At 37.3% G+C, this 25,119-nt stretch overlaps 1 protein-coding gene across 8 annotated transcripts in view; it reads right to left on the minus strand.

The window, feature by feature from the left end:
- Positions 1-25,119, minus strand: part of PCCA (propionyl-CoA carboxylase alpha subunit) — a 419,699-nt gene that overhangs the window by 218,284 nt on the left and 176,296 nt on the right. For 6 of the 8 annotated variants that reach the window (XM_021715457.1, XM_021715461.1, XM_021715460.1 and 3 more), the window contains 4 exons: positions 23,164-23,307; positions 21,684-21,758; positions 17,261-17,329; positions 14,987-15,062 (listed from right to left, as the gene is read on the minus strand). In XM_021715457.1, the coding sequence (XP_021571132.1) occupies positions 14,987-15,062; positions 17,261-17,329; positions 21,684-21,758; positions 23,164-23,307 (364 nt within the window). The remainder of the gene's footprint in view (positions 1-14,986; positions 15,063-17,260; positions 17,330-21,683; positions 21,759-23,163; positions 23,308-25,119) is intronic. The other 2 variants (XM_021715463.1, XM_021715458.1) reach the window with 1 other exon arrangement.

A 25,119-nucleotide genomic window follows, 5' to 3' on the forward strand; every position in this document is an offset into this window, starting at 1 on the left:
CAATATGACAAGACTTCATATCTATAATAGATAAAAAAAATTAGCTGGGTGTGGTAGTGTGCGCCTGTAGTCCCAGCTACTTGGAGGGCTGAGGCGGAAGGATCACCTGAGCCCAGCAGGTTGATGCTGGGGTGACCATGAGTGTGCCACTGCACTCCAGCTTGGGTGATGGAGTGGGACTCCAACTCAAAAAAAAAAAAATCAGTTTTTTTGATGAGTGCATGCAATGCTTTAAACTTCCCTCTCAGCACCACCTTCATGGCATCCTAGAGGTTTTGGTATGTTGTATCTTTGTTTTTGTTTGGTTTAGGAATCTTTTTATTTCTGTGTTAACCCAAAAGTCATTCATAAGCATGTTAAATTTCATTATTTGTGTGTCAGGGGTGGGGGCTTCCCGTGGGTAATGATATTTATTTTTATTCTGATGTGGTCTGAGAATATGCTTGGTATGATTTCAAACTTTTGAAATTTGTTCACATTTGATTTATGCCTGAGTATGTGGTTAATCTTAGAATGTGTGCCATATGCTGCTGAGAAGAATGCATATTCTGTAGTTGTTGGGTGAGAAGTTCTGTGGACATCTATTAGATCTAATTGGTCTAGTGTCAAGTTAAAATTTAATGTTTCTTTGTTAAAATTTTACCTCAATGATCTGTCTATAGTGGGCAGTAAGCAGGGCATTGAAGTTTCTGACTATTAGTGTATGGCTGTCTATGACCTCACTTAGACTAATTAGGAATTGTAGTGCCCTTTACTGTCCTTTTAAACTTGTATTGGTTTAAAGTCTGTTTTATCTGATATAAGAATAGTTACTCCTGAACTTGTTTTCCATTTGCCTGAAAGATTTTTCACCAGCTCTTTACCTTGAGCCTGTGGGTACTATTTGCAGTGAGATGGGTTTCTTGAAGGAATGGGAAGATGGTGAGCTGGAGGGAAATTGTCTGGCACTGCTTCACCAGTGCAGTCTAGTAGGGATGGGACAAGCCCTTTCAAGATCAGAGGCTTTCCTCCTCCCTTCCACCCCTTCACCAGCCCAGGAGTCTCATCAGCAGCATTGGCAGGCAGCCATAGGGGTCCCATGGCTTTACTCTGGCACAGGTGTTCTGGGGGACTTGAAGTGGTCTCCTCTTATCTAGGAAAGCCCACTCCATTCACATGAGGTAGAAAAAAGTCCCCTGCCTCACTGGCAATGAATGGGTGCTTTTCTGCCCATCCACAGGTGGGTGAGCAGGTGGGCGGGGGCACCCACCTGTGGATGCTGTGGAGCTCTGCAGAAACGCACTGCCTCCTAATTCCTGCCACACTCCATGGGAGGGATTATCGCAGTGATAGCGAGCCCCTGGAGGCAAGCCACTTTGCAGCCCTGATTCAAGGTTAGAATGGGCACCCGTGTCACTAGAGAAAAAATTAGCTGGGCGTGGGAGGAAGGAGTGCTCATGTGGCACTGACCAATCCCACAGGGTAAATTCCTCAGAGCCTGTCTGTGAAGGGCTTGGTGGCCACCAGCACCAGGGCTCACTGGGAACTGGGATCCCCTGGACCCCATGTAGATCCTGCCAGTGCATCTGTGTTGATTCCGGGCAGCTATCTGCACCTGGCTGCTATACAAGGGGTGCAGGGAAAGAGCCTTAGCTAGGAATGCCTCTCCCTTGGCTAGGACTGTAGAGCTCACAAGAGGTGTGTAAAAAGAACTCTCCTGTTCACTCACCCCTTCCTTCTCCAAGAACACTCTCCTGATCTTGTGCTGGGCAGCTTCTGGGGGAGGCTGGGGCATGGAACTGTCTGCTCTCCATCCCTGATGACCATCCAATAAACCTCTGCCTGGATTCCAGGCAGAACTCCCCCAAGTACCAGGCTTACTCCCACTTTTGAATTTCTTTACAGAGAACAGCAGTCATCCAATGTCTCCAGGTGGCCATCTTGGCCCTCTCTCTTCAAGGTTTTACCAGTTTACCACTTGTAAACTGGTAACAATAACAGAACCTATTTTGCATGACTGCCATCAGGTATAAATAAAATAATGCTTAATGAAATGCCAGGTACTCAAAAGGTACATCACTACCTTCTATATGAGAATAAACACAGAGCATGAGATAAAATGTAATTAATAAAACACCAGACAGAGGTTTTCCTGCATCCTAAGCCTCAGTGCTGACTCCTATCTACCTAACTTCCAGTTACGTGTTCTATTAAGAATGAAACTCCTAAAAATCTAAGTCTATACAAATTTCTTTCTATTTAGAGGGTATAACTCTCCTATAAGGCAAGGGTTGGCAAAATATGGCCTGCAGGCCATATCTGGCCTCCTACCTATCTTGTAAATAAAGTTTGATTAGAACACAGTCAGCTTGATTTGTTTACATATGGCTGTTTTCATGCCACAACAGTGGAGTCAAGCAGTCCTGACAGAAACCATGTGGCCCACAAAGTCTAAAACATACAAGGCCGGGCTCAGTGGCTCACCCTATAATCCCAGCACTTTGGGAGGCTGAGGCGAGTGGATTGCCTGCACCCGCGGGTTCAAGACCAGCCTGGGCAACTTGGTGAGACCTTGTCTCTACAATAAATCAAAAATTAGCCAGGCATGGTAGCGGCCACCTGTAGTTCTGACTACTTGGAAGGCTGAGGCAGAAGGATCACTGGAGCCTAGCAGGATGACACTGGGGTGGCCGTGAGTGTGCCACTGCGCTCCAGTCTGGGAGATGGAGTGAGACTACAACTCAAAAAAAGAAAAATTTACAATCTAGCTCTTTAATTGGAGCAAACCAATCTATATCTAGCAACATTTATTCAACACCTATTACTCATGCAGTAATTAGATAGATATCATGGCTAGGAAAATGAGAGTACACAATATTATACCTGCCTCTGAGAAACTTTTGAGTAAGTAACTATAGTATGAGAAAATTACAAACTAAAAAAGGACCTTAAAAATAAGAAAATTGTGGGCTGGGCATGGTGGTTCACACCTGTAATCTTAGCACTTTGGGAGGCCAAGGAAGGAGGATCACTTGAGACCAGGAGTTCTAGATCAGCCTGGGCAAGAAGTGAGACCTGTCTCCATAAAAAATAAAAATAAAAAAATTAGCCAGGCATGGTGGTGCATGCCTGTCAAACTAGCTACTCAGAAAGCTGAGGTGGAAGGATCACTTAAGGCTAGGAGTTTGAGACTGTAGTGAACTATTATCACACCACTGTACCCCATCCTGGGCAACAGAGTGAGATCTCATCTCAAAATAAATAAATAAAAATAAGAAGAAAATTATAATCCAGAGAGACTGAATAATTTACCTACAGCTTAATACAATATAAACCACAAGTTATATTATATGAACAATTTTAAAAATACAGAGGTTTATTGTGACAGACTGCTAGTTTCTCTTAAAACCTACTTTTCATCTTTCCACAGTAATAGAGTTTTAGCTGAACAAAAGACCATCCAGACGCAGATTCCATTTTCCTGTCTAGCTTGTAGTTAGTCATGACAAACTAATCCCTAGACAAAGGAGTGTAACTTAAAGAGACATATCCAACTCCTGACTCATTTACTTCTTTAAAAATTGCTTGACTGGACTTCTTTTATTTTCTTCTTACTATGGGCTTCCTGGTGTGGCAGGAACTCAGCCTTGGCAACGCAAATGGACTGGAGTGTCAAGATGTGTGTATATGTGTTTGTGTGTGTGTATCTTTGAATGACCGCATGAAGCTGACTTGTCCCCCACCAGCAAGGGCCAGCCAGACACTTACATAAGAGATAAATTTCTATCTTATTTCTACCACTGTATTTAGAAATCTTTGTCACAGCAGGTTACCCTGTACCCTAATGTATGTGTAGCAGGAGAAGAGTATACCTTTTCAATATGACCTTCTGTCTCTAAGCTAAACAATGCTAATGGCATCATTGGAACATCCTTCCAGGCATTTTCCCATGCTTCTCTTTTTACTAGACCACATTCACAACCATATGAAAAATTCTGAGTATCTCTGTTCCTGACTCAGAAGACACTGTGTTTCTACATTTTATAAAAGTCAATTTGCAATTGATCCAAACTACCTCAAAATATTTAGAGAAAGTTCCAAAATTCAAACATTAATGTTATTCCTTTATCTACACAAATATGCCATGGAAGTTATCACATATATCATTACATCATAATAGATAAAATAGATCATTATATACATATCCTATAGATCATTTTATTTATACACACACACACTCATAGATGTGTATCTTTTATAGCATACACCCATGAGAAATGCATGGCCATCTCAAGCTTATTCTATTGGTAATGACTTAGCCCATATGCCCATATGCTGGACCGCCTGGGTTCAGGTGATCCTTCCACCTCAGCATCCTGAGTAGCTGGAACTAAAGCGTGCACCACGATGCCAAGCTTATTTATTTTTTATTTTTGGTGGAAACCATGTTTCACTATGTTGCCCAAGCTGGTCTTGAACTCCTGGGCTCAAGGAATCCACCCACCCTGGCTTCCCAAAGTGCTGGGATTACAGGCATGAGTCACTGTGCCTGTCCTAATCCTTTTTTTATGAGAAAAGTATTAGATGGTATGTTAAACTTCATTTATCTAAGTTATAGGTGGCATTTTGGTTAGATGAAAATGAAGAGCAATCAAAGGCAATGTGCTAGGATATCTAGAAAGACAAATTAAGTAGGCACAAATTTAAAAGGCTCCTTGAAAGAAGTCAGGCTATAAAAGGGAAATTAACCTCTTAATCATATGTTTCACAAACAGATAAAACTAAAGCACTTTTGAAGAAAGGGGAAATCGTTTGCCAGAGAGGTCCACATGCATGAGAAATGACAGCCATGGTGTTCCAGGAAGAAGCAAACATTTGTGACTGGCACAGATTTTCCTGGCTGAGAAAGAAAACAGAAAGATACAGAAGGCCCCAAAGATGAATAGTTGGGGTTTAGGTTACATTAGGGAGGGTTTACAAACGTTCATTGCTGCAAAAAGCAAACAGCAACCAGCAGGTATTTCTGTGGTGAGGAATGAAAGAAGGATACCAAGGCCTAAGAGTGCAAGCAAAGGAGAGAAGGTGCCAGATGCAGCCGAAAAGTCGGCTGGCCAGATGTGACGGCCCATGCAAAGATTTCACTTTCCCTTGAAAGCAGCTAGAAGTGTAGAAGCAGGGCAGAGATGACCAGATTTATGCCATCCAGGAATTGTTTAGGCTGTGATATAGAAAAGCGACTAGGATTGGAAAGAGGGAAGACGGAAAACTTGGTGAGGTGGCAATTGCCGAAAAACAGAAAGGCTGGGGTCCTCGGGTAGGGCTTTGACAATATAGCCAGGAAAAGCAGCTAGACTTGATAGAAATTTGGGAGGCAGCCAGGGCTGATGCCAAGAATGGGAAGGTGCGTATGGCACCCACACTTTTGGCTCTGCAACATAAAAGAAAATACGTTGAAAGGAGAAAAGTCTGATAAATAAGCAAGTTAAATTTGAGGTGCCTGTGAGATGATGTCCGAATGCTGAGAGTTCAAAGGAGCAGGCGGATTAGAAGGTAGACTTCAAAATACAGATGTTTTCTAGTTGTGGGGGTAGACCTCCATGTAAAGGAATCCAGAGAAACATAGAGTAAGACCAGCAATATGCAAACTATTCATATGTTAAAATAACTGAAGTTTTGGAAAAAATAAGGGAGGAACTGGAAAGAGAGAAAGTTAGAAGACCAAGGTACAGCAGCAATTTGATTTCCAAAAAATGCTGTTCTTATGTACAAATTACCAATTCAGAATATTTCCATTTACAAGCTTTCTTGCAAAATAGCAGGGAGATAGCAAGGCGGTTTTCCAGAATTTTTGTACTTCCCTCCCCCAGTTAAATAAAAATAATATCGTTCACTTATATGCTTAATATTTCATACTTAACCTTACTGGCTTTCCTGTTGCAGTCTATTGCCGATATAAATTTTCTAGCTCTCTGTGTGGCCAATGTTAAAACAGCTGGAACCAAATCCTGCCACCAGTAAAATACATCATAGCTTTCATAAATAGTTAATGATAATCCGAACAAAAAAGGATTATTTTCTGGAGCCTAGTGATCAATTTGTGACTGATGACATCCAAAAAATTAACATGCATGCAATTTTACAGGATAAATGATATACTGTATTTTATTCCATATTCAAAGTTGAAAAAGAAGTGCTAATTTTAGAAAATATAATTCAAAGGAACTGCAAGCAAATATTAATTTACATTTTGGATATCAAAGAACAGGACCATCAAGCACATAAATGAAGAATAGAATTTTTAAAACCTTTCTACTTTAATAGTAAGTAAAGCATAATAATACAAGACTTTTATCTCACTAAACAATGTTTCAAGAATAAAATTAAGACAGAAAACCACTTTCTCTTTAGTATTTTCTAAATAAAATATTTCATATTACTATGCAAAATTAAATCATTATCTGCTTTTCTTTCCTAAGGACTCTAGGGTGAAATAATGGCTCATGGCAGACAACCAATATCTACGCCTCAACTAACTGTTTCCAAAACTACTGACCATTAATTAATCCTTAAGCCAAAATAGAGGAATAATCAGAAAATTATTTTACACCTAAAAGCTCAAAAGATCAGAAAGATGGGGGAACCATTAAAAGGTATTCTACACATGTGAAAGTGACCATTTTGTATTCAGTTCATTTATTTCCATACCCCAGGAAAAGCAATGCTATTTAAACAGATCCTTGTTTAAATAGTAAGTAGACAGTAGAGGGATTCTTTGAGAGTTGGTTTACAACTTCAAGGATATTATTAATCACATATTCATAAAAATTATGGTGGGAGCTGTAGATTGGGAATTGAGGATGACCTCTGCCAAAGTTCACCAGGTCCCATCTGGATGGGAAGTCATGAGCAGGCCACAGAAGAGACGCCCCCAGGAGCAGCCTCCCCCCTGACTACCTGCTGGTTCCAAAACACTGCCCAGACATCAGCTACACATACATGCTGCCAGCATCAAACAGAGGCCAAAACTCTTGTTTCATGAGGACTTCGAAATTAACTTTAACCAAATTACCTTTTGGCTCTAAAGTTTCTCTTAACAAAAGCCCACAATCAGCACAGGAAAAAAACACTCAGATTTGAACAATTAAGCAGTTACCAAATAAGACAGTAAATTGTTCTTCTTTTTCCACCTTTCATAAAACAAGTTTTTTAACTCATCTATTTTTAAGAATTAGCCAAATATAGTAAAAATCATAAGTGCATCTCTGTTTTTATTCTTTAAATGTTATGGGGTTCCTCTTCCCTACTTTTAAAACTTTTTATTTTGAAATAATTTTAGAATTTTAGAAAATTTTTTTCAAATAGTACAGAAAATTACCATATACCCTTTACTCAGATTCTACAAAAGATAACATCTAACCACATTTATTTGTTTTATCACTAACTTTTTCTCTCTGTATGTAGACACACACACAGTTTTCTTAAACATTTAAGGGTAAGTCACAGATGTCATTTTACCTCAAAATACTTCAGTGCATATTTTTTAAAAGCAAGGTATGTCTCTTATGTAATCACAGTGTAAGGATCCACATCAGAAAAGTATAACACTGATAACATTATCACTATCTAATCTACAGACCTTATTCAAATGTCACCAATTGTCCTACTTATGACCTTTACTACAAAAGAAAAACATTTCTTTTCTTGTCCAGGATCACACATTGCATTTAGTTGTCATGTGTCTTTAGTTTCCTTTGATCTAGAGAAGTTGCTCAACTTTTCTTTGTGTTTCTTGACCTTGACACATTTGAAGAGTAGAAGCCATTTATTTTGTAGACTATCTTTCAATTTGGTTTGTCTGATGTTTCCTTATGATTATATTCAGCTTGTACATTTTTGGCAAGAATATCACAGAAATATGTTGTATTCTCATGGTATCATCTCAAGAGGCACGTGATGATGATCTGTCCCCTTACCAGGGAGGTTAATTTCGATCACTTCAGCAAGTTGCTAGCCTTCTCTATTGAAGAGCACCCATTTTCCATTGTAATTAATAAGCATCTCGTGAGGAGCTACTAGGAAACTATGCAAATACCTCACTCTCATATTTTTACCCAATAATTTTCACATTCATTGATGATTCTTACCTAAATAATCTGATGTTTGCCAAATGGTGGTTTTTTATATTAGTTTAAAATAAACTATAAGGAAGAGCCTTTTCTTTTCTCTCGTTTACTTGACCTATCTTTGTTGTTATTAGCTCACTAGTTCTTATTTTATTCCACGGATTATAATCTTTACTAGTACTACTTGTTATGTTGCTGATGTTTTCCCAGATTTGGCCAGTGGGAGCCCCTTTAAGCTGGCTTGTATCTTTCACAGATCACTATTTCTAAGTACTTGCTTACTTTCTTTCACAGATGTTTCCGGTTTACCTTGTGTTCTTCCGGAAATGAGCCATTTTAACTCAGAGTCTTGGTTCCATTTATAAGAGAGTGGTATTTAGAAAACAAGCTCTGGGAGCTTCTTGTGTTCAAACTATGGTATCAATGATCTATGACTTCTCTCAGCAGGGCAGGGGTCTCGATCAAGTGTAGTTTGTCCTCTAAGGGACATATGGCAATGTCTGCAGATACTTGGTTATCACAACTGAGGAGAAGCTACTGTCATTATTGTGAGTAGAAGACAAGATTGTTAATAAATATTCTACATAATGCACAGGATAGCCCCACCCACAACAAAGAACTGTCTGCCCCCAAATGTCAATAAGGCCAAAGTTAAAAAACCCTGAGCTAGAGTGTACGTGTACACATAGCCTGGGCAACAAAGCAAGACCCTGTCTCTTAAGAAGTCTTGCCCCTTAATTTCTATTTACCTTCCTTTCCATCCCCCAATCATTTCCACCATAGACTGTGAAGGTCCTCATGTGGGGGGATGATGGTGCAGTCCAGAAAGTAAAAACAACATGAAGTAGGAAAGAAAGTCATATACATGAGCCCACAGAGACCATGCTGGGCTTTGCAGGTCATGCAAAGCCAAAGAGAAGACACTAAATGGTTTTTGGGTTTTTTTGTTTGTTTGTTTGTTTGTTTTTTGAGTTGGAGTCTCACTCTGTCCCCCAGACTGGAGTGCAGTGGCTGCTCCCGGACACCACAGCCTCGACCTGCTGGGCTCTGGCGATCCTTCCGCCTCAGCCTTCCAAGTAGCTGGAACTACAGGCACGCGCTGCCACACTCGGCTAATTTTTGATTTCTTGTAGAGATGAGGTCTCGCCACGTTGCCCAGGCGGGTCTCGAACCTGCGGGCTCAGGCAATCCACTCACCTCAGCCTCCCAAAGGACTAAATGGTTTTAATCAGGGACTTGACCATGATATTGTGATATGATAAGAAACACAAATTTGGTCTTTGTCCCCAGTTCCTGGCAGAGAGCTCCTCAAACCCGTGAAAAGTCCTGAACGGCAGGTGAGAGGAGCATCTTTTGTTATTCGTAAAAAGCTCCTTTCAACCATACCTGAGTTTATGCTATGAGGTGATTCTAGGTATGTGATTCAAGTTGGAACTTTCAGTCAGCCTCACACTGACCGCTGAAGGGAGGAGGAGCTGAAGAATGACTAATCGCTCATGGCTGATGATAGAAGCAACTGAACCTACATAATGAGGCTTCCATAAAATCCTTCATGGACAGGGTTCTGAAAACTTCCAGGTGGGTGAACACATGTAGGTTCTGGAAAGGAGCACATTTGGAGGGGGTGTGGAAGCTCTGCACCAAATCCCCCATAACGTGTCTTAAGCATGTCTTCCATTTGGCCACTCCAAGCTGTATCCTTTACAATAAACCAGTAATAGTAAGCAAAGCATTTCCCTAAGTTTCCTGAGCTGTTATTGCAAACCATCAAACCTGAGGAAGGAACAGTGGGAACTGCCAATTTGTAGCTGTTCAGTCAGTATAGGTAGCAACCTGGACTTGTGGCTGGCATGTTAAGTGGGGGCAGTCTCATGGACTGAGCCCTCAATTTGGGGAACAGACACTAACTCCAGGTAGAGAGTGTCAGAACGGAATTGAACTGAATTGTAGAACAGTTAGCTGGTGTCTGCAGAGAACTGGAGAACTGATTGGTGTGGGGGTGGGGAGGTCTCCACACATTTGGTGTCAGAAGTGTTGAGAGTACATAGAGAAAAGCACTTTCCATTTGTGATCATTAGTTTTGTACTTTTAAAAGATTATTCCGTCTGTACTAAAGAATGGATTGGTGCAGGTAAGAAGCTACAACACTCAACCACGATACAGTTGGCAGGTGCATGGCAGGGCAAAAAGAAGTTCATGGAATCAAAAGTTATTTTGATGAGTGGAAAGAGGTAGCCCCCTCAGAATGCCTTTAAGACCTGCCTCTACAAGACATTGCAGAGACTGCACCCATCACCAGAAGCAAAACCTTCTCTGGTCATCCCTTATCTTCAAAACCTCAGCTCACCCACCTACGCCATCCCCCTTAAGTACCTCTTGCCTCTTTTCCAAGCCATTCCACACTATCATCTGAGACTGCTACTCTATGATCAATCAGGTCTACTGTATGTTTAATATCTTCATGGAACATTCCATCCACCTCCTCGTCTCACCAGAAAACCCCAAGGACCTCACGTCTCCAACATCCCTCGGATACCCCCTTGCAACCCACTGCCACTTCCAAAACCTTCACTCTTCCAATCCCCAGAGAAAGTTCTGCTAACCTGAAGGCTCATTTTATCTGGGTGTAAAATCATCTTCAAGTCCTTTTCATTGATTGACATCCTTACCACCACCCAATATTCACTAAAGAACTTACGTGATCCAACTCAGATCTTTCTTCTGATCCTAATTCACATCATCCCCTGTGAGGAAGGCCCATACAACATCCTCACCTCTCAGTTCTTTGGACTTTATCTGAAATCATCTAGTCTTCTCGTTAAACTACCTAGTCCTTTTGTCACATCTTGAACTCTTATCTTCAATAACTTTACCACATTCAAAATCACCAGTTTGAAGAACAGTGTTCCAAATACAAGCCCTGTACTTCAAGTCACTTCCCAAGTACTAAACCAACTCTGACACCTCCAATGTGCCACATTCTGCAAATCAATTTCCCCAGACTCTCCTAAAAAGTAAAGAAATGAAATACGGAAGAGGGCAAAATAATGAAAAGACACAACCAAAGACACTGTATAAATGATGGAGAATGGATGGGGTTAAAAAATATAAAAAAGACACTCTAGAAGACAACTGGGGAGACTTGAATATGGACAGTACATGGACAGTACATATATACTCAGTACATATTATGAGACTGCTACTCATTTTCTTTGGAGTGCAGTGGGGCTGCAGTTTCATGCGGTTTTGTGGAAGCATGATCGTTCCCTTAAATTGCGTGTTGAAGTATTTAGGAGTGATGTGTCATGATGTTTTCAAATTTCTTTCAAATGGATTGGGAAAAAAAGAATGGAGAAAGGAAACAGAGGAGGAAGTGGGAGAAAGGAGGAGGAAAAAGCAAAGAAAGGGAAAAAGGGAGAAATAAAGAAGCAAAAACAATGTCAAAAGTTTAACAATTTTGTTACTTATTGTAGAGATGAGGGCTCGCCAAGTTGCCCAGGTGGGTCTCGAACTCGCGGGCTCAGGAAATCCACTCACCTCAGCCTCCCAAGGTGTGGGATTACAGGCTGAGCCACTGAGCCAGCTCATGTGTTTTTCTTATCAAATACATTAGAAACCCCTTGAAATCAGGGACAGTATCACTCATTCATTCATTCAACAAATGTGTATCAGTCACCTACCATACATCAGACACTGCTAAGCACCAGTAATATGCATTCACACAAGAGAAACATCATCAGTGCCTTCATGTACTTAATATCCTTACAAGATAATTCAACATTTAGCAATTAGTTACACAATTAATAATCACAGTGACAGTAAATGCTCTAGAAAAGTGTTGGAACAGGGCACAATGAAAGCATATAACCCCAGCACACAGGACTAGAAATGGCCTGCAATGGTCCTTCAACAATGTTTATCTGTGGTTCAACAAACTTCATATCACTGATAATGTGATTTATGACATACTTTCAAATATGTGGTGTTATAAATAGGATGAGAGAGGAAGAAAAGGAGAACTAAAGTTATTGAACAACATAGCAGTGTAGTGTCAAGCCCTTTATAGATTTAACCTCATTTAATCCTCACCACTAATTTATAAATCAGAGACTCACTGTCTACGTTTACAATATGAAGGAAGAGATTCGGTAATTCAAATTCAGTAATTTGACAAATAGTACATAATTACTAAATCATGTCAGGATAGGTTATGAACCTATGTCTGTCTGGTTTATTTCTCTTCAAGTGGGCACAACTTGTTCTTAAAATTTCAGACTAAGCCTGGAAAAATCTATCTGTACAATGAGACACATTTTTTTAATATGTAATACACATACACATAAAGTTAGGAAGATAGGCATAAGCCTACTTGGTATTTAAGTCACCTAGATATAGCAATTGATGAACTTATATATAAAATACAGTAAGTAAATTAGTGAAATATGTGTTCGTTTTAGTATAAAACATGAAAGTGCACTGTGTAAATATGGAAGACTATCCTTTCCAAAGTCAGAGTAGAAGAAGAACTTCTAGCTGAGACCAAATCTAATCTAATATTTTGATAAACCGTCCAGATGCAATGACACCATGTTGTGTTACATCAAGTTTAAAAGAGATGTGACTTGACAAGAGTCTTAGACTCTCAAATTCATGAATTTACTGTTTAAGCTCATTAGAATAAACCTAAATTAACCAAAATCTAATAACTTAATAACCACAAAATTCAAAGATAAAGAGGGAAAAAAATCTCTGTAGATCATGCTTACAAATACTTTAAAGCCTTCCAAGAATAATCTTCTTAAGTAATTTATTTATGTCTATGTGTAGTTAAACTCACATAGATAGACAAACATCCAAATTAAATGTGTGTTCTAAACAAGCACTAAAGTTACATCTGGGGCAATGTTGTTTCTACAAGAAAATAGCACCCCCCCGCACCAGGCCTATATTAACAATGTGTAAAGAAAATGTGTATTTGCTGCTTAAAGTAGAGGAGCCAGCAAAATTTTAAAGCCCATAAACACTCCTTAATCAAGGATAAAAATGGAAATAGAATATGAGCTAGAAAAACACGAAGGGTATTTTTCAAATTTCTAGATGTTCTGGATGCTACTGTTGCTGGTTTTCTAAAAAATTACAACTAGGTTCACTTGAAAGCTTATTATTTTCCTTTAGTTCATAGGGATGAGTCACTAGCACGAGGTCAGATAGAATCACCATCACTTGTTGACAAACAGGAAGAAAAGAAAATGATGGTAAAAGGGAAAGAAGGAAGAAATTTCTCCTGATCTAACAAGGGAAAAATTGAAAGAGAAAAGATGAGGACAAGTGTGGATTACACGACTTAATCCAGTGCTACTAGCTGGAAAGGCAGACAAAAGTAGATGTGCAAAAACAGTCATTAAATTACCCTGGGTGCTACTGTACAGTTGTACACATTGTTAACTGCACAAAGGCACTTGGTCAGGGGGTCAAGGTGGAGGTTGACATACTCCATGACTAAACTGGGCTTCCTGTCTTGGAGCAGGACGTGCCCTGATAACAAAGCACTTTTTCTATTGCACCTAAAGTTCCAGTCCATTTGCCCAGGACCTAAAAGTTGTGCCCACTTGAAGGAGGCCTTTTGAAATTTATATAAAACTTCCCTTTGGTCTTGAAGGAGGCTGTGCAGTCTTACTCCACCACTGTTCCACCCCTTCAGCCTCCGGATCTAGCCTCTCAACCTGTTATATCTAGCCTCTCCCACTGTTATATCCTATGAGTCAAGAGAAAAAGAGCAAAACTACAGCAGTCAGTCTTTCCTATGGAATGTTCTCAGACCCACACTACTCACCACAATTCAAAGTAAACTCATCATTTTATACTTTAACTTTGATTTTAATGTCCATTATTCTGAAGTTAATGATAATTTATGTTGGGCTAAAGTAGTCTTTTTATTACTAACGGGAAAATGCTGACATAATTTAGAATGTAATTTACTCTGGAGGGATAAACAAAATTGTACTTTAGTGAAATGTAATGGCTGTTTCTATTCAGTTATCATTCTTCCCTCTAAAGTCTTATAGGATCACATTCTGTTAGACATTAGAACTAACATATATGTACATGAGGTAATAAAATTGCATTTCCTATAGTCTATAATTTGCTCTAATCACAGAAGCAAAGAGCCATTCCCTCTAGTTCCAAATTAGTCAAACACAGGACACTATGCTTTAGACTGTCACACATTTCAAGTTTTCTACTTTAAAGAAAAAACAAAAATTCACAGACAATAATATAGCAAAATTGCTCTCAAGCTGCACTGGCCAGCAAACGGTTCTTTATTCTAAAGGCTATCATTTCACATACATACATACTACAAAATACTGATGCTCATCTAGGGAAGGTCATAAGTCATAAGTTTAATTGAGTAACTTTTTTTTTTTTTTTTTGAGTTGGAGTCTCACTCTGTCGCCCAGACTGGAGTGCAGTGGCCACTCCTGGCCCCCGCAGCCTCGACCTGCTGGGCTCCGGTGATCCTTCCACCTCAGCCTTCCAAGTAGCCGGAATTACAGGCATGCGCTACCATGCCCAGGCGGGTCTCGAACCCGTGAGCTCAGGCAATCCACTCACCTCAGCCTCCCAAAGGCTCGGGATTACAGACTGAGCCACCGAGCCTGGCTAATTGAGTAATTTAAGTTGGATATGTAAGTATAGGACTGCTAAGAAATATGAAACACCTAAGCTAGAGCAATATGGCAGTTTAATTCATCAAGTTTTACTTATTTCTGTTTAAACACAGAGTAAGCAAATGTTCCATGGGATTTTCTCATTACTAAACCTTCAAACTGCTTTCTAGAATGGATGCCATATCTAGTAATGGGTCCACAAATGTTTGTTGTTACCTCGAATAACATAATTATCCAGTGCATCTTCCATTCTTTTCAGCGCTTCAGTTCTATCAGAGCCATATGAGATTAGCTAAAAGCAAACAACAAAAAACGATATATTTATACCTATCTGTACATCAAATAATTCATTCTAGTTAAAATTAAAATATTTCATAACAGAATTCCAAATATCTTTTGAAATTTCATAGTGGTGCCCTTTTAAAAATAAAATATGCTAATTAAAAATTTTAAACCATTAGAATCAAACAGAATTTTACATTTTATTATCATAGTAAAGAGCAATTTGACAAAACAAAAACTTAACAAAAGAAAAAAATTTTAAAGGAGATATATCAAAATGAGAACATTTAGGATAGGATGTGAACCCTTAGGGTGGTGGTGGCATAATATATATTTTTTTAATTTTCCTATTTCTCTGTGGTTTTCAAGTTTGATACCTTGAATAGCTAATACTTTTATAACTAACAAAAAAATTTTAAATATAAAAGTAAAATAGGCTAGGCATGGTGGTTCAAGCCTGTAATTCCAGCACTTTGGGAAGCCCAATGAGAGAATTACCTGAGACCAAAAGTTCGAGACCAGCCTGGGCAACTTGGTGAGACTCGTCTCTACAATAAATAAAAAAATTGGCTGGGCATGGTGGCTCACACCTGTAGTTCCAGCTACTTGAAAGGCTAAGGTAGAAGGATCACCTGAGCCCAGTGGGTTGAAGCTATGGTGGCCGTGAGTGTGCCACTACATTCCAGCCTGGGCGACAGACTGAGACTCCAACTCAAAAAAAAAAAAGTAAAATAAAGAAAATATCTTAGGAATCATTCACAGTCTAACATAAAATAAAGCACAGAAACAAAGGGCATTTGTACTAGGAAAACAGAAAGGTCATATTGTCCTATGATTTTGTGCCTACTTCTATGTGTCTCGTATAAATTAGCAATAAAATAAAATAAGATCTTAACTGTTTATTATTTATTAGCTCTTCTATGTTAAGTCAGTTTGAAATTTAATTTGTAGGCCATTTTTCTGAACAGAAATGTATCCATCTAAAAATTGAATCATATCTACCTTAAAATCAATCTATAATATTTCTATGTATTTTTATTTTTAAAGTAAATAGTGTTTCTCTAATAAATAAAAGACCTAAATTTCATTTTAACAATACTAGAGTAAAAATTGAGTGTAAAAGAAAGATAAAAAATGGTTTGTTTACTGAAACTACAACTACATTAAAATGCACTTGTGGAAAACTTTTTTGAGAAATAGAATTTAATAAAGAAATCATTCCTCAATATAGATCTAACATTTCAGAGAATGCAGGATTTTCTAAATAAAGTACATAGTTTTAAATACTGCAGTATTTTATATTTTACAAGGTTTTAAGATGATAAAGATCTAAACATGTAAGTAGAATTGTTAATTTATTCTGGAAAGTCAAACTTCGAAAAGACAGACAGACAAAACACATCTTCTATTCTTACATAAAACTTTGTTTTGTTTTTGATCCAGAGTCTCACTCTGTCACCCAGGCTGGAGTGCAGTGGCATGCTCACGGCCACCGCAGCCTCAATCTTCTGGGTTCAGGTGATTCTCCTACAACAGCCTTCCAAGTAGCTGGAGCCACAGGCGCTCACCACCACGCCCAGCGAATTTTTTTGATTTATCATAGAGACAAGGTCTCGCGCCAAGTTGCCCAGGCTGGTCTCAAACCCCTGGACTCAGGCAATCCTCCCGCCTGCTCCTCTCAAAGTACTGAAACTATATGCGTGAGTTACCATGCCCGGTGCAAAACTTAAATATGACAAATCTACTTAAATCATTATGAATTTGTAAAAACTGAAGAGAAAAGGTCAAAAGTACTATAACAAACACTGCCTAGCAGTCCAGTTTCTTGATATCATCTGCCATTCATACTTTCATTTCAGGCAATTTTGGGGAATGGCAAAAAATACCCAACTTAACTTCTTTTCATTGCAATTAGTTGGTTTGGCACCATTGCTTAGACATTTATTATTATTAGTGAGGGTGGTAGTGGTGATGGAGGTGGTGGTGGTATGATTTGATTGGGCAGGGGGGAACATTACAAACTAACATGATGTTGAATTTTCTCTCAAGAGAAAAAATGTGCTCTGCTTCCACATTTACATCCATGTATAATTATTTGTTTAATTATAGTCACATGATCAGATAAAGGCCTAATTTCAGTCTGTTTCAGACATGTGCATTATTTTTTCGGAAGAAAGATAAAAGAATCAATTAAGAAATTGAACTAACTTTTGATATCATAGGGTCATAATAAATGCTAATCTCACTTCCTGGTTGGATGCCACTGTCAACCCGGACCTGGGAGAAAGAAAGAAAAAAATTACTGGAATTGTTTTTAGTACATTTTATTCACTCTTCAATTTCAAGCCAGTTTGAAAACTAATTTGTGGGTCATTCTTCTGAACAGAAATGTATTCATCTAAAAAGGGAATAATTTCTACTTGATAGACAAATATATATCATATCTATTTCACATGATAATGAAAGTAGCTCATATTGTTGCAGATATTTTTTGCAACCACAAATTTACTTTCCACGGAGAAAATGGATAGAGAATTTCACTCTCAAATAATGTTTCAAAAAGTTTCCAAAAAATAGAAAAATCACCTAAAAATACACAGAGACCAAATGATCTTGACCTGTTAATATGCAATACAACACATATTTTTTTGTTTGGCCACTAAATAAAGCAATGAAGGAACAGCAAAACAAAAGACCCTACCATCTTTCTACATCACTGTGCCAGGATGCATTAGTGGCTCTTTGCTGGTGTCTTCCAGTTGAAGTATCCCATGACTGAGGTCACTGCTAACCACACTCCCCACTGGATCCTTCCGACATGCCAGCAAGGCTCCTAGTCAAGCCTGCTCCTCGGCTCCGTAGGAAGGCGGGCCTGGGCCTTTCATGTCTGTAACACTTTCCTTTTTTGCCTCACCCTCTCAACTGTAAAACACTATTTTTCTGTAACTGTTATTCCCCTGAGGCTTTCATGTTTACACAGCTTTACTCATAGCTTTGCTTTGTAAGGACACAGCTCCAATTAGAGTTCTGATTTTGTGATTTTCATGGGGGGAAAAAGTAGCACAGGTTCAAAATATTCTTTTGAAGAGCCTGATTGCTGTTAACCAGCCACCAAGTCAGTTAGAACATCGCTGATTCTTGTTTTCATCTCCCAGTTTGATGCCAGCAGCAAGGCACGGAGGTTGGTCATGTAAAACTTTTAAAATGAGCAGTTGCTGAGGACAGAATATTTATTAAATTGTTATGACGAAGTTTTGAAATCTGAAGTATTTAAAAGCTAATCAAAATACTTCAGACTGCCAGGCATATCCTGGGGGTCTTGAGGCTAGAGGAATTGAGTCAAAGCTGCTAGAACAGCAGGACTTTGATGCCCAACATCCTAAAGGGGTGGGAAGGGAAGAGCGGAAGCTCACGTCGCTCTCCACCTGTGGGAAGAAGCCTTCCTAATAAACAGCAGCTCATCTGTCTGCAGCAAGGCAGAAAAAGGTCAACACAGCGGCTGTTAGGCCTTTAATATTTTAATTTAGGCAATTATCAGGGGACCACATGTAGAACCTCTTGTCTAGGATATCCACATGAGGGTAGGATGATGGCTTTATTATACGGTGACATCAGAAGATATGCCATAGTTTCATTCTTTAAAAAAAAAATCACACTACTATTATTCTCTTTGTAAGGTTGTAAAAGGGAACATTAAAATGTACCTGGAGAGCTTTTATTTTGGTATTTGCAAGCACAAACAAAAATATGGATATTTGTATTCATATTCACATACAAAAATCTTAAGTTTAAATGAAAATCATTCAACACACTTACAAAATATACTTGGCTTTCTATTTTCTGAAAACATTTCAGGACATACACTGAAGTTCTATAAAATATGGTGCTACTAAAAACTAAAACAGAATTAATGGAACAGTTTTAAAAGCAATAAAATCACAATCCACCTTTTCCCCACATTTAAACAGCCCCCAAATGGCAACTGTCAATCAGGTTAAAAAACAGAAAAAAAACCTGTGAACTTTCATATTCTTAATTTTAGTACTAAAAAGTTACAGAGCTAATTTTATCTCCATGTCATCTTTTAAATCATAACATGCTTGCCAACACTGTGTTTAAAAATGAGATTGGTACAAGTTCCAAAACTTTTGATTTTAAATACATCCTATCATTTGCTACATAAACTAATACAAAGCCAGTGAAGAACTCTGGTGTTCAACCTACTAGCAAAATAACATAGACAATAAAGAATATTTAATATATCCTCCCATAGTTCATAACCTAAAATTTTAATTACCTTGAATAACACCATCCTAAAAGTTATTAGAGCTCCTAAATATAATTGTCTTTGTTATTGACTAAAATTATGATCACAGAAGGTAAGTCAGCTTAATTTTAAAACAGTAGGGTAAAATGAAGCTGTATTATATATAATCAATATATGTCTTTGTATGAGCAAATCAACATTTCTAATTTAAAATTGTAACAAAGTATGAAAACTCTAATTTATAATTTACTGTCTATGCAGCTTTTTCCAGTTAATAGTCATCTATATTTTTATTTCTAACAGCCAATTAAAAGGCAAATCAAGTCTCCATTCTGCCATAGAAACAAAAGCTATACAAAATGGCATTAAAAGCTTATAGAAAAAATTTGAATGTAATTGAAACCAAGTTTCTGAGCAGAACAAAATTGTGGTCTAAACATAAAAAACTTACAAAATATGGTGATCAAAGATAAATAAGAAAATCTTCACCTTTGTCATATAAATAAATTTCAGGCCTAATGAAGCATGTGAAAAGTACAAACCATAAGTTATCTCCTAAGTATGTACTCCTGTGACTAAAAAAGGTAAGAGCCAAAAATGATTTCCTAAGGTAAACTGACTAATGTAGTTTTAATAAGGCAAGGAGGAAAAACAAACAATAACAACCACAACAAAAACACCTAAGCACCTCTGTATGAAAGTCTCAAAACGCTGTTCAGAAATCTCTAGCATAATTAAAATTTATTTTTTTCAATACCACAGTGGACCCTGTGAAACTATCAGACGTCTCCCACCCTTCATTCTCAATTCACCTCTCCCCCAAACATAACTCCCAGCCCGCCATGTCTACCTGACAAGTGACAGCCCAATCTGATTAAATGCTTCCAAGGGAGGGGACTCGTGGGCCTCCATGACAGGCCAAAAGTGATCACCATGGAGATACATAATTACAGCTGTCAACGCATCTACTGTCCTGCTGACATCAATTTGATTGCTCCCAGCAATAATGATAGACAAAGCTTAGTGTGCACTCTCCTGCACCCAATCACTTTATCTATTCCTTGGTCCATTTAGCTGACATGCAACATTCACACAAGCAAATAACAGCAGTAAGCAGAACATTTAAGGCATTTTAATTGTTTTTTCTTTCTATGGATGGCTCACAACTGCAAATGTTATTACATAAAACTCCTGCTGCAGCATTAATTGAAGAAAGATTTGGTGGGACAAAGACTGTAGGGGGTATAGTTTGTCCATTATCACTTGTACTTTCAACAGGTCTCACGTTTGAAAATTGCAAATTGCAAAAACTTGTGAGGGCAAAATGTTTGACATCCTGTTAGCTATTACAACATGGTGAAAACTTCCAACGACTAGAGTAATCATTATGAATTCTTATTTAATACTTTTTTGTTTGATTAAAAAAATGTTTAGATATGTCCCTATGATACTTGTTTTCTCATCTGCTATTTAACGTCACATAATGCCTGTTAAATCTTTACAATTTTTTTTCTGCCTTCAGGCTTTGAACACAGCATGGAGTCTCCAAGCCTAGGAAGGGTCAAGTCCCTTTAGAAAGCACACGGGCAAAAACAATTTAAAAAGTGAAATAAATCATATATCCAATAACATCTTCAAATTTGGAATTCTTCCTGTAATCTTTCACCATCTTCATGCCAGTAATCAAACTGAATAATCATATTCACAGATGGTACAGCCTTGTCATCCACTAGCTAACATAATGTCATATATATATATGCACTTATTACCTTATTAAGAGAAATGGTATGTCCTTGTTCTTTTTATGCAAAAAAAATATTTTAAAAACAGCTACTAACTGTAGAACAACTACGGAATAAAATGGACAGTGACCACTTTCCTTTAACTAATGCAAACAGTATGTACTTCTAAAAGCCCGTGAAGCTTAACAGAATGAGGCACACTTTGTTTTTCTTAATCCATTTCAATTAACGAGCTAATTTTGTGCTTGAATTTGTTGACATGTGACTATACAGGGGAGCTGGATTAGATTTATTGAAAAGATTAAATTGTAACACAAAAAAGGCATTTCTCATTCTTAGGTTTCATGATCGTTTTAAAAATAATTTTTGAAAAAATTGGGAACACTGTAAACTATGATTTATATCATCAGATATCTCCAGAGTTTCCCTGTCAAGTGGATTCTAACTTTCCAGAGCACCATAAATTTTTTAAAAATTATTTTAAACACAAAACTATGATTTCCCCATGAATTTCACTTGTCCTTCAATTTACACCCTTTGGTGTTGACATGCTTTAACATAAAAGTATGGCATAAATCAAGATTTTTAACCCCTCAGTTGGTATTACAGCTTAATGACTTACACCAGGTAGATGTAATGGTTCTTGGTACTGAGACAATCTCCCAATAGACGGTAAACCAAAAGACTTGTAGGGGTCCTGAAAGTTCAAAGGAAAGGAAGCACAGTCTTTGACATATAAATCAGCACAAGTAAGGTTAAATATTTATACAATGAAGAAGCATTTATAGGTCTATTTTCAACATAATGTTATTTACCAAAAAATTACAAATTTCAGAATAGTTTTGTCTTATGCTCTAGGCAACTTAGAATGTACTTAAAAATCAAACAGAACTGTAAGCAGAATTTAGCCTGATCTTGATCATACTTTATTGAAATTGGTAAAATTCCAATATTTTATAAAACTTCTTAAAATGCCTTGGGCAAAAATAAAATAACCTAGGACCTACATCAAAACATACTCAAGTTCAGAACAACAAACGTGGTGCACTAAAGATATTTGTTTTTCTTACTTCTCCAAACAGCTCACATATGGTAAAACTTGAGAATTTGGGTTCTTCAAATAAAGACCTGAAAAGAAACTTTGCACGTGCTACTAGATATGTACTTCACTTGTAAATATGTTAGATCATCAGAATAAATAATAAGTTCAGTGTCAGTAAGAAACGAATAGCACTTAAAATATGATTAAAAAGTGAGAGCAATATAACCATGCCAAAACATATTTTTAACCTCCTTAAAAAAGATTTCAAGGCAATTTTCAGTACTCTTAAATGCAGATACTGACTTTTAAAGAGAATTTTGACATACATCTTTGATGTCTAAAAGTAAAAGTACAAATATCACCTTGCATTCTTGTTTTAATCATTTGGAAAAAGCATTTTCAAATGTTGACTGCTCTGTTATATGATTTATATAGTTATAAAAGAATATAAAAGTACTGAATTGTGAGTTTATGAGTACAACCCATTATTAAAATTATGAATTAAGAGTACATGTTTTACTAAAAGCATTCTGATTTAAATTTAAATTGTTACTTTTATGTAAGAGTAATATTAAAAATTATTACTTTTATATAAGGAGAAAATAATTAGGAAAAAACTGTTGGAAAAAAATTTCAGCAAATATTAAATTAACAACTAACGTGTACCGAAGACAGGTGCTTTAAAAAAAAAATTCCACAGAAATCAGTGCTGCTATTTCTTGCTAATGTGGTTTGAAATTAAACAAAGAAAAAGTATACAAAACAAAAACCATGGTCCATTCAAGCTCCAGAATATTTAACTAATGCGTTATTGCTTCTAAAGGATTGTTAACTATTTCCCCATGTAAAAACATATGAGAATTAATTAAACCCAATTCTTTAAAACCATTTGGAATTATGTCAAAATTATCTAATACTTTTTCTGATTTAATTACAGATTATACAACCAAATGCTTGGCACAGGTTAAACAACCCTAACTTTGCCTTGTTGTTCAGCTAGACCAGGTCTCATGATAGTAGACACAACCACCATCCTTCCCCCCAACATGATCCATTTTACCTCAGCATAAACCCGACATTCAACTGCCCAGCCGTTGATGGGGATATCAGCTTGTTTGTGCCTGAGAGGGTAACCCTTAGCAACACGGATCATTTCTTGGACTAGGTCCAGGCCAGTAATGCATTCTGTGACAGGATGCTCAACCTGCAAGGCCAAGATCTGCCAGTCAATAGGTGTAAAAAAAGGTAAATGAATAAACAAGAAAAATTTCCAAAGTTTTTGGGTAAAATAAGGTTAGTTGTATTTAACGTTTACTCATACTTGACTAAAAAACTCTTCAGCTAGGAGAAAAAAAATGAAAGGATAAATACAATACAGTACATAAATTATGACAAGAAAAACTACTGCCTAAAAAGTATTCATAAGCTACCTATATTACTTTGCCCAATTTTTATTTATCTGTGGTTCCAGCAATGTTAACAACTTTAATTTTGAAACTAATTCTTAACCAAAAAACATATTTATTTTGTTGCGCTCCTCAGTGTGGCTGATAATCAACCTATTCTGCTACACTTCACATGGCATCTAGCAGGGCAGCTTACAATTTTCCAAAGCACTAGTCTACCTCAGTCTCACCCACTTGCATGCTTTCACTAACCTGTCCTGACAAGCAGCCAGATTAGCATAATCTCACATCAATGCAGTGTAGCAGAAAAGAGCAGATGGATCCTTCAGGTTGCTCTCCCTCCAGACTGACTTGGGTAGTGCTTAGCATGCACAATAGCAAAACTGAGCTAGTGAAATCACTCTGCTCTCTCAGCAAATTGCTGATAACTACTTGGGCTGATGCTGTCATGGGAGTACCTGGCCTTCCATATTAACACATGGGATACATATATATAAAAACAGGCACTGCTTTACAAGTATACAGACAGGGATATACGGCATTATAACCTTGATCACTTACTTACTAATTCCTAAATTTTAGTTGAGATAAAGCCATTCATGGCACTAGAAAAGAGTGGATAATCTGTCTTTCAACTAAAACCTTAAGTTTTAAAAATTTAAATAAAACTTTGGCTACATCTGCTGCTTTGATATCAATTTTTTTCTTGTAAAAATTAAGTATGTTCTAATTGCACTTCACAATAGTTTCTTTATCATGAAATGTCATATTTTATACACTCTGACATAGGAAAAGGTCAGTGAACAAATTATCTTCCCATCTTCAACTACACTAATTGAAGGACAGGACTTAGTCATTATAATACTCTTGAAGCTTATCATAAGCAGACAATGCCATGGTCTTAAAAAAAAAAAAAAAGCTTTGTAAAAATAAACAGATGGCATCCATAATTAGCTCTGTGTGTGTTATGAGTTTGTTTACAGTTTCAACAACATTTTAAGACATTTTGACATAATTTTAATGACAAATCATCACTAAAATAAGTATCTATCTTTCATAAAATAAATGTGACACTAAATAAAGATCTTATTAGATAGTTTAACGTATATATTTTTGAAAACAAATTATGGTTTTGTAAGCATCAAGGCTCCATATGATAAATACAATAAGAAAGGAGCAAGCAGGAAGCCCCTCTATTATTGCTAGAAGAAATTTCCTGTGAGAAAGCATTTCAGCACTCTAACCATTCAAGAGGTGGACCTACTATGTGCCAAATGCTTTACATCAATGCTATTCACACATCCCTGAGAAAGTCATTTTAAAAGTTAAATGAACAATTCAATTTCCTCTTTTTATGACCAGTGCCCAGATAAGTATACAAGTACTATATACAAGACAAATGAATATATATGCTGAATGAGTAAATGAATGAACACTAAGTCCAGAGTCACACCAACAGTAAGAGGAAGATATGGGGTTGGAATTTATGTCACTCCAAAAATGACATCATCTTTCTGTTTATTATCAAGGGAAAATGTATATGGAAGCATGTAGTATATAGAAATGGCTACACAATTATGTAAGGATGTCTTTTTATAAAACATTACTCT

Source organism: Carlito syrichta, unplaced genomic scaffold (assembly GCF_000164805.1).
Source record: "Carlito syrichta isolate Samal-C Ts95f unplaced genomic scaffold, Tarsius_syrichta-2.0.1 Scaffold307134, whole genome shotgun sequence".
NCBI lineage: Eukaryota > Metazoa > Chordata > Mammalia > Primates > Tarsiidae > Carlito > Carlito syrichta.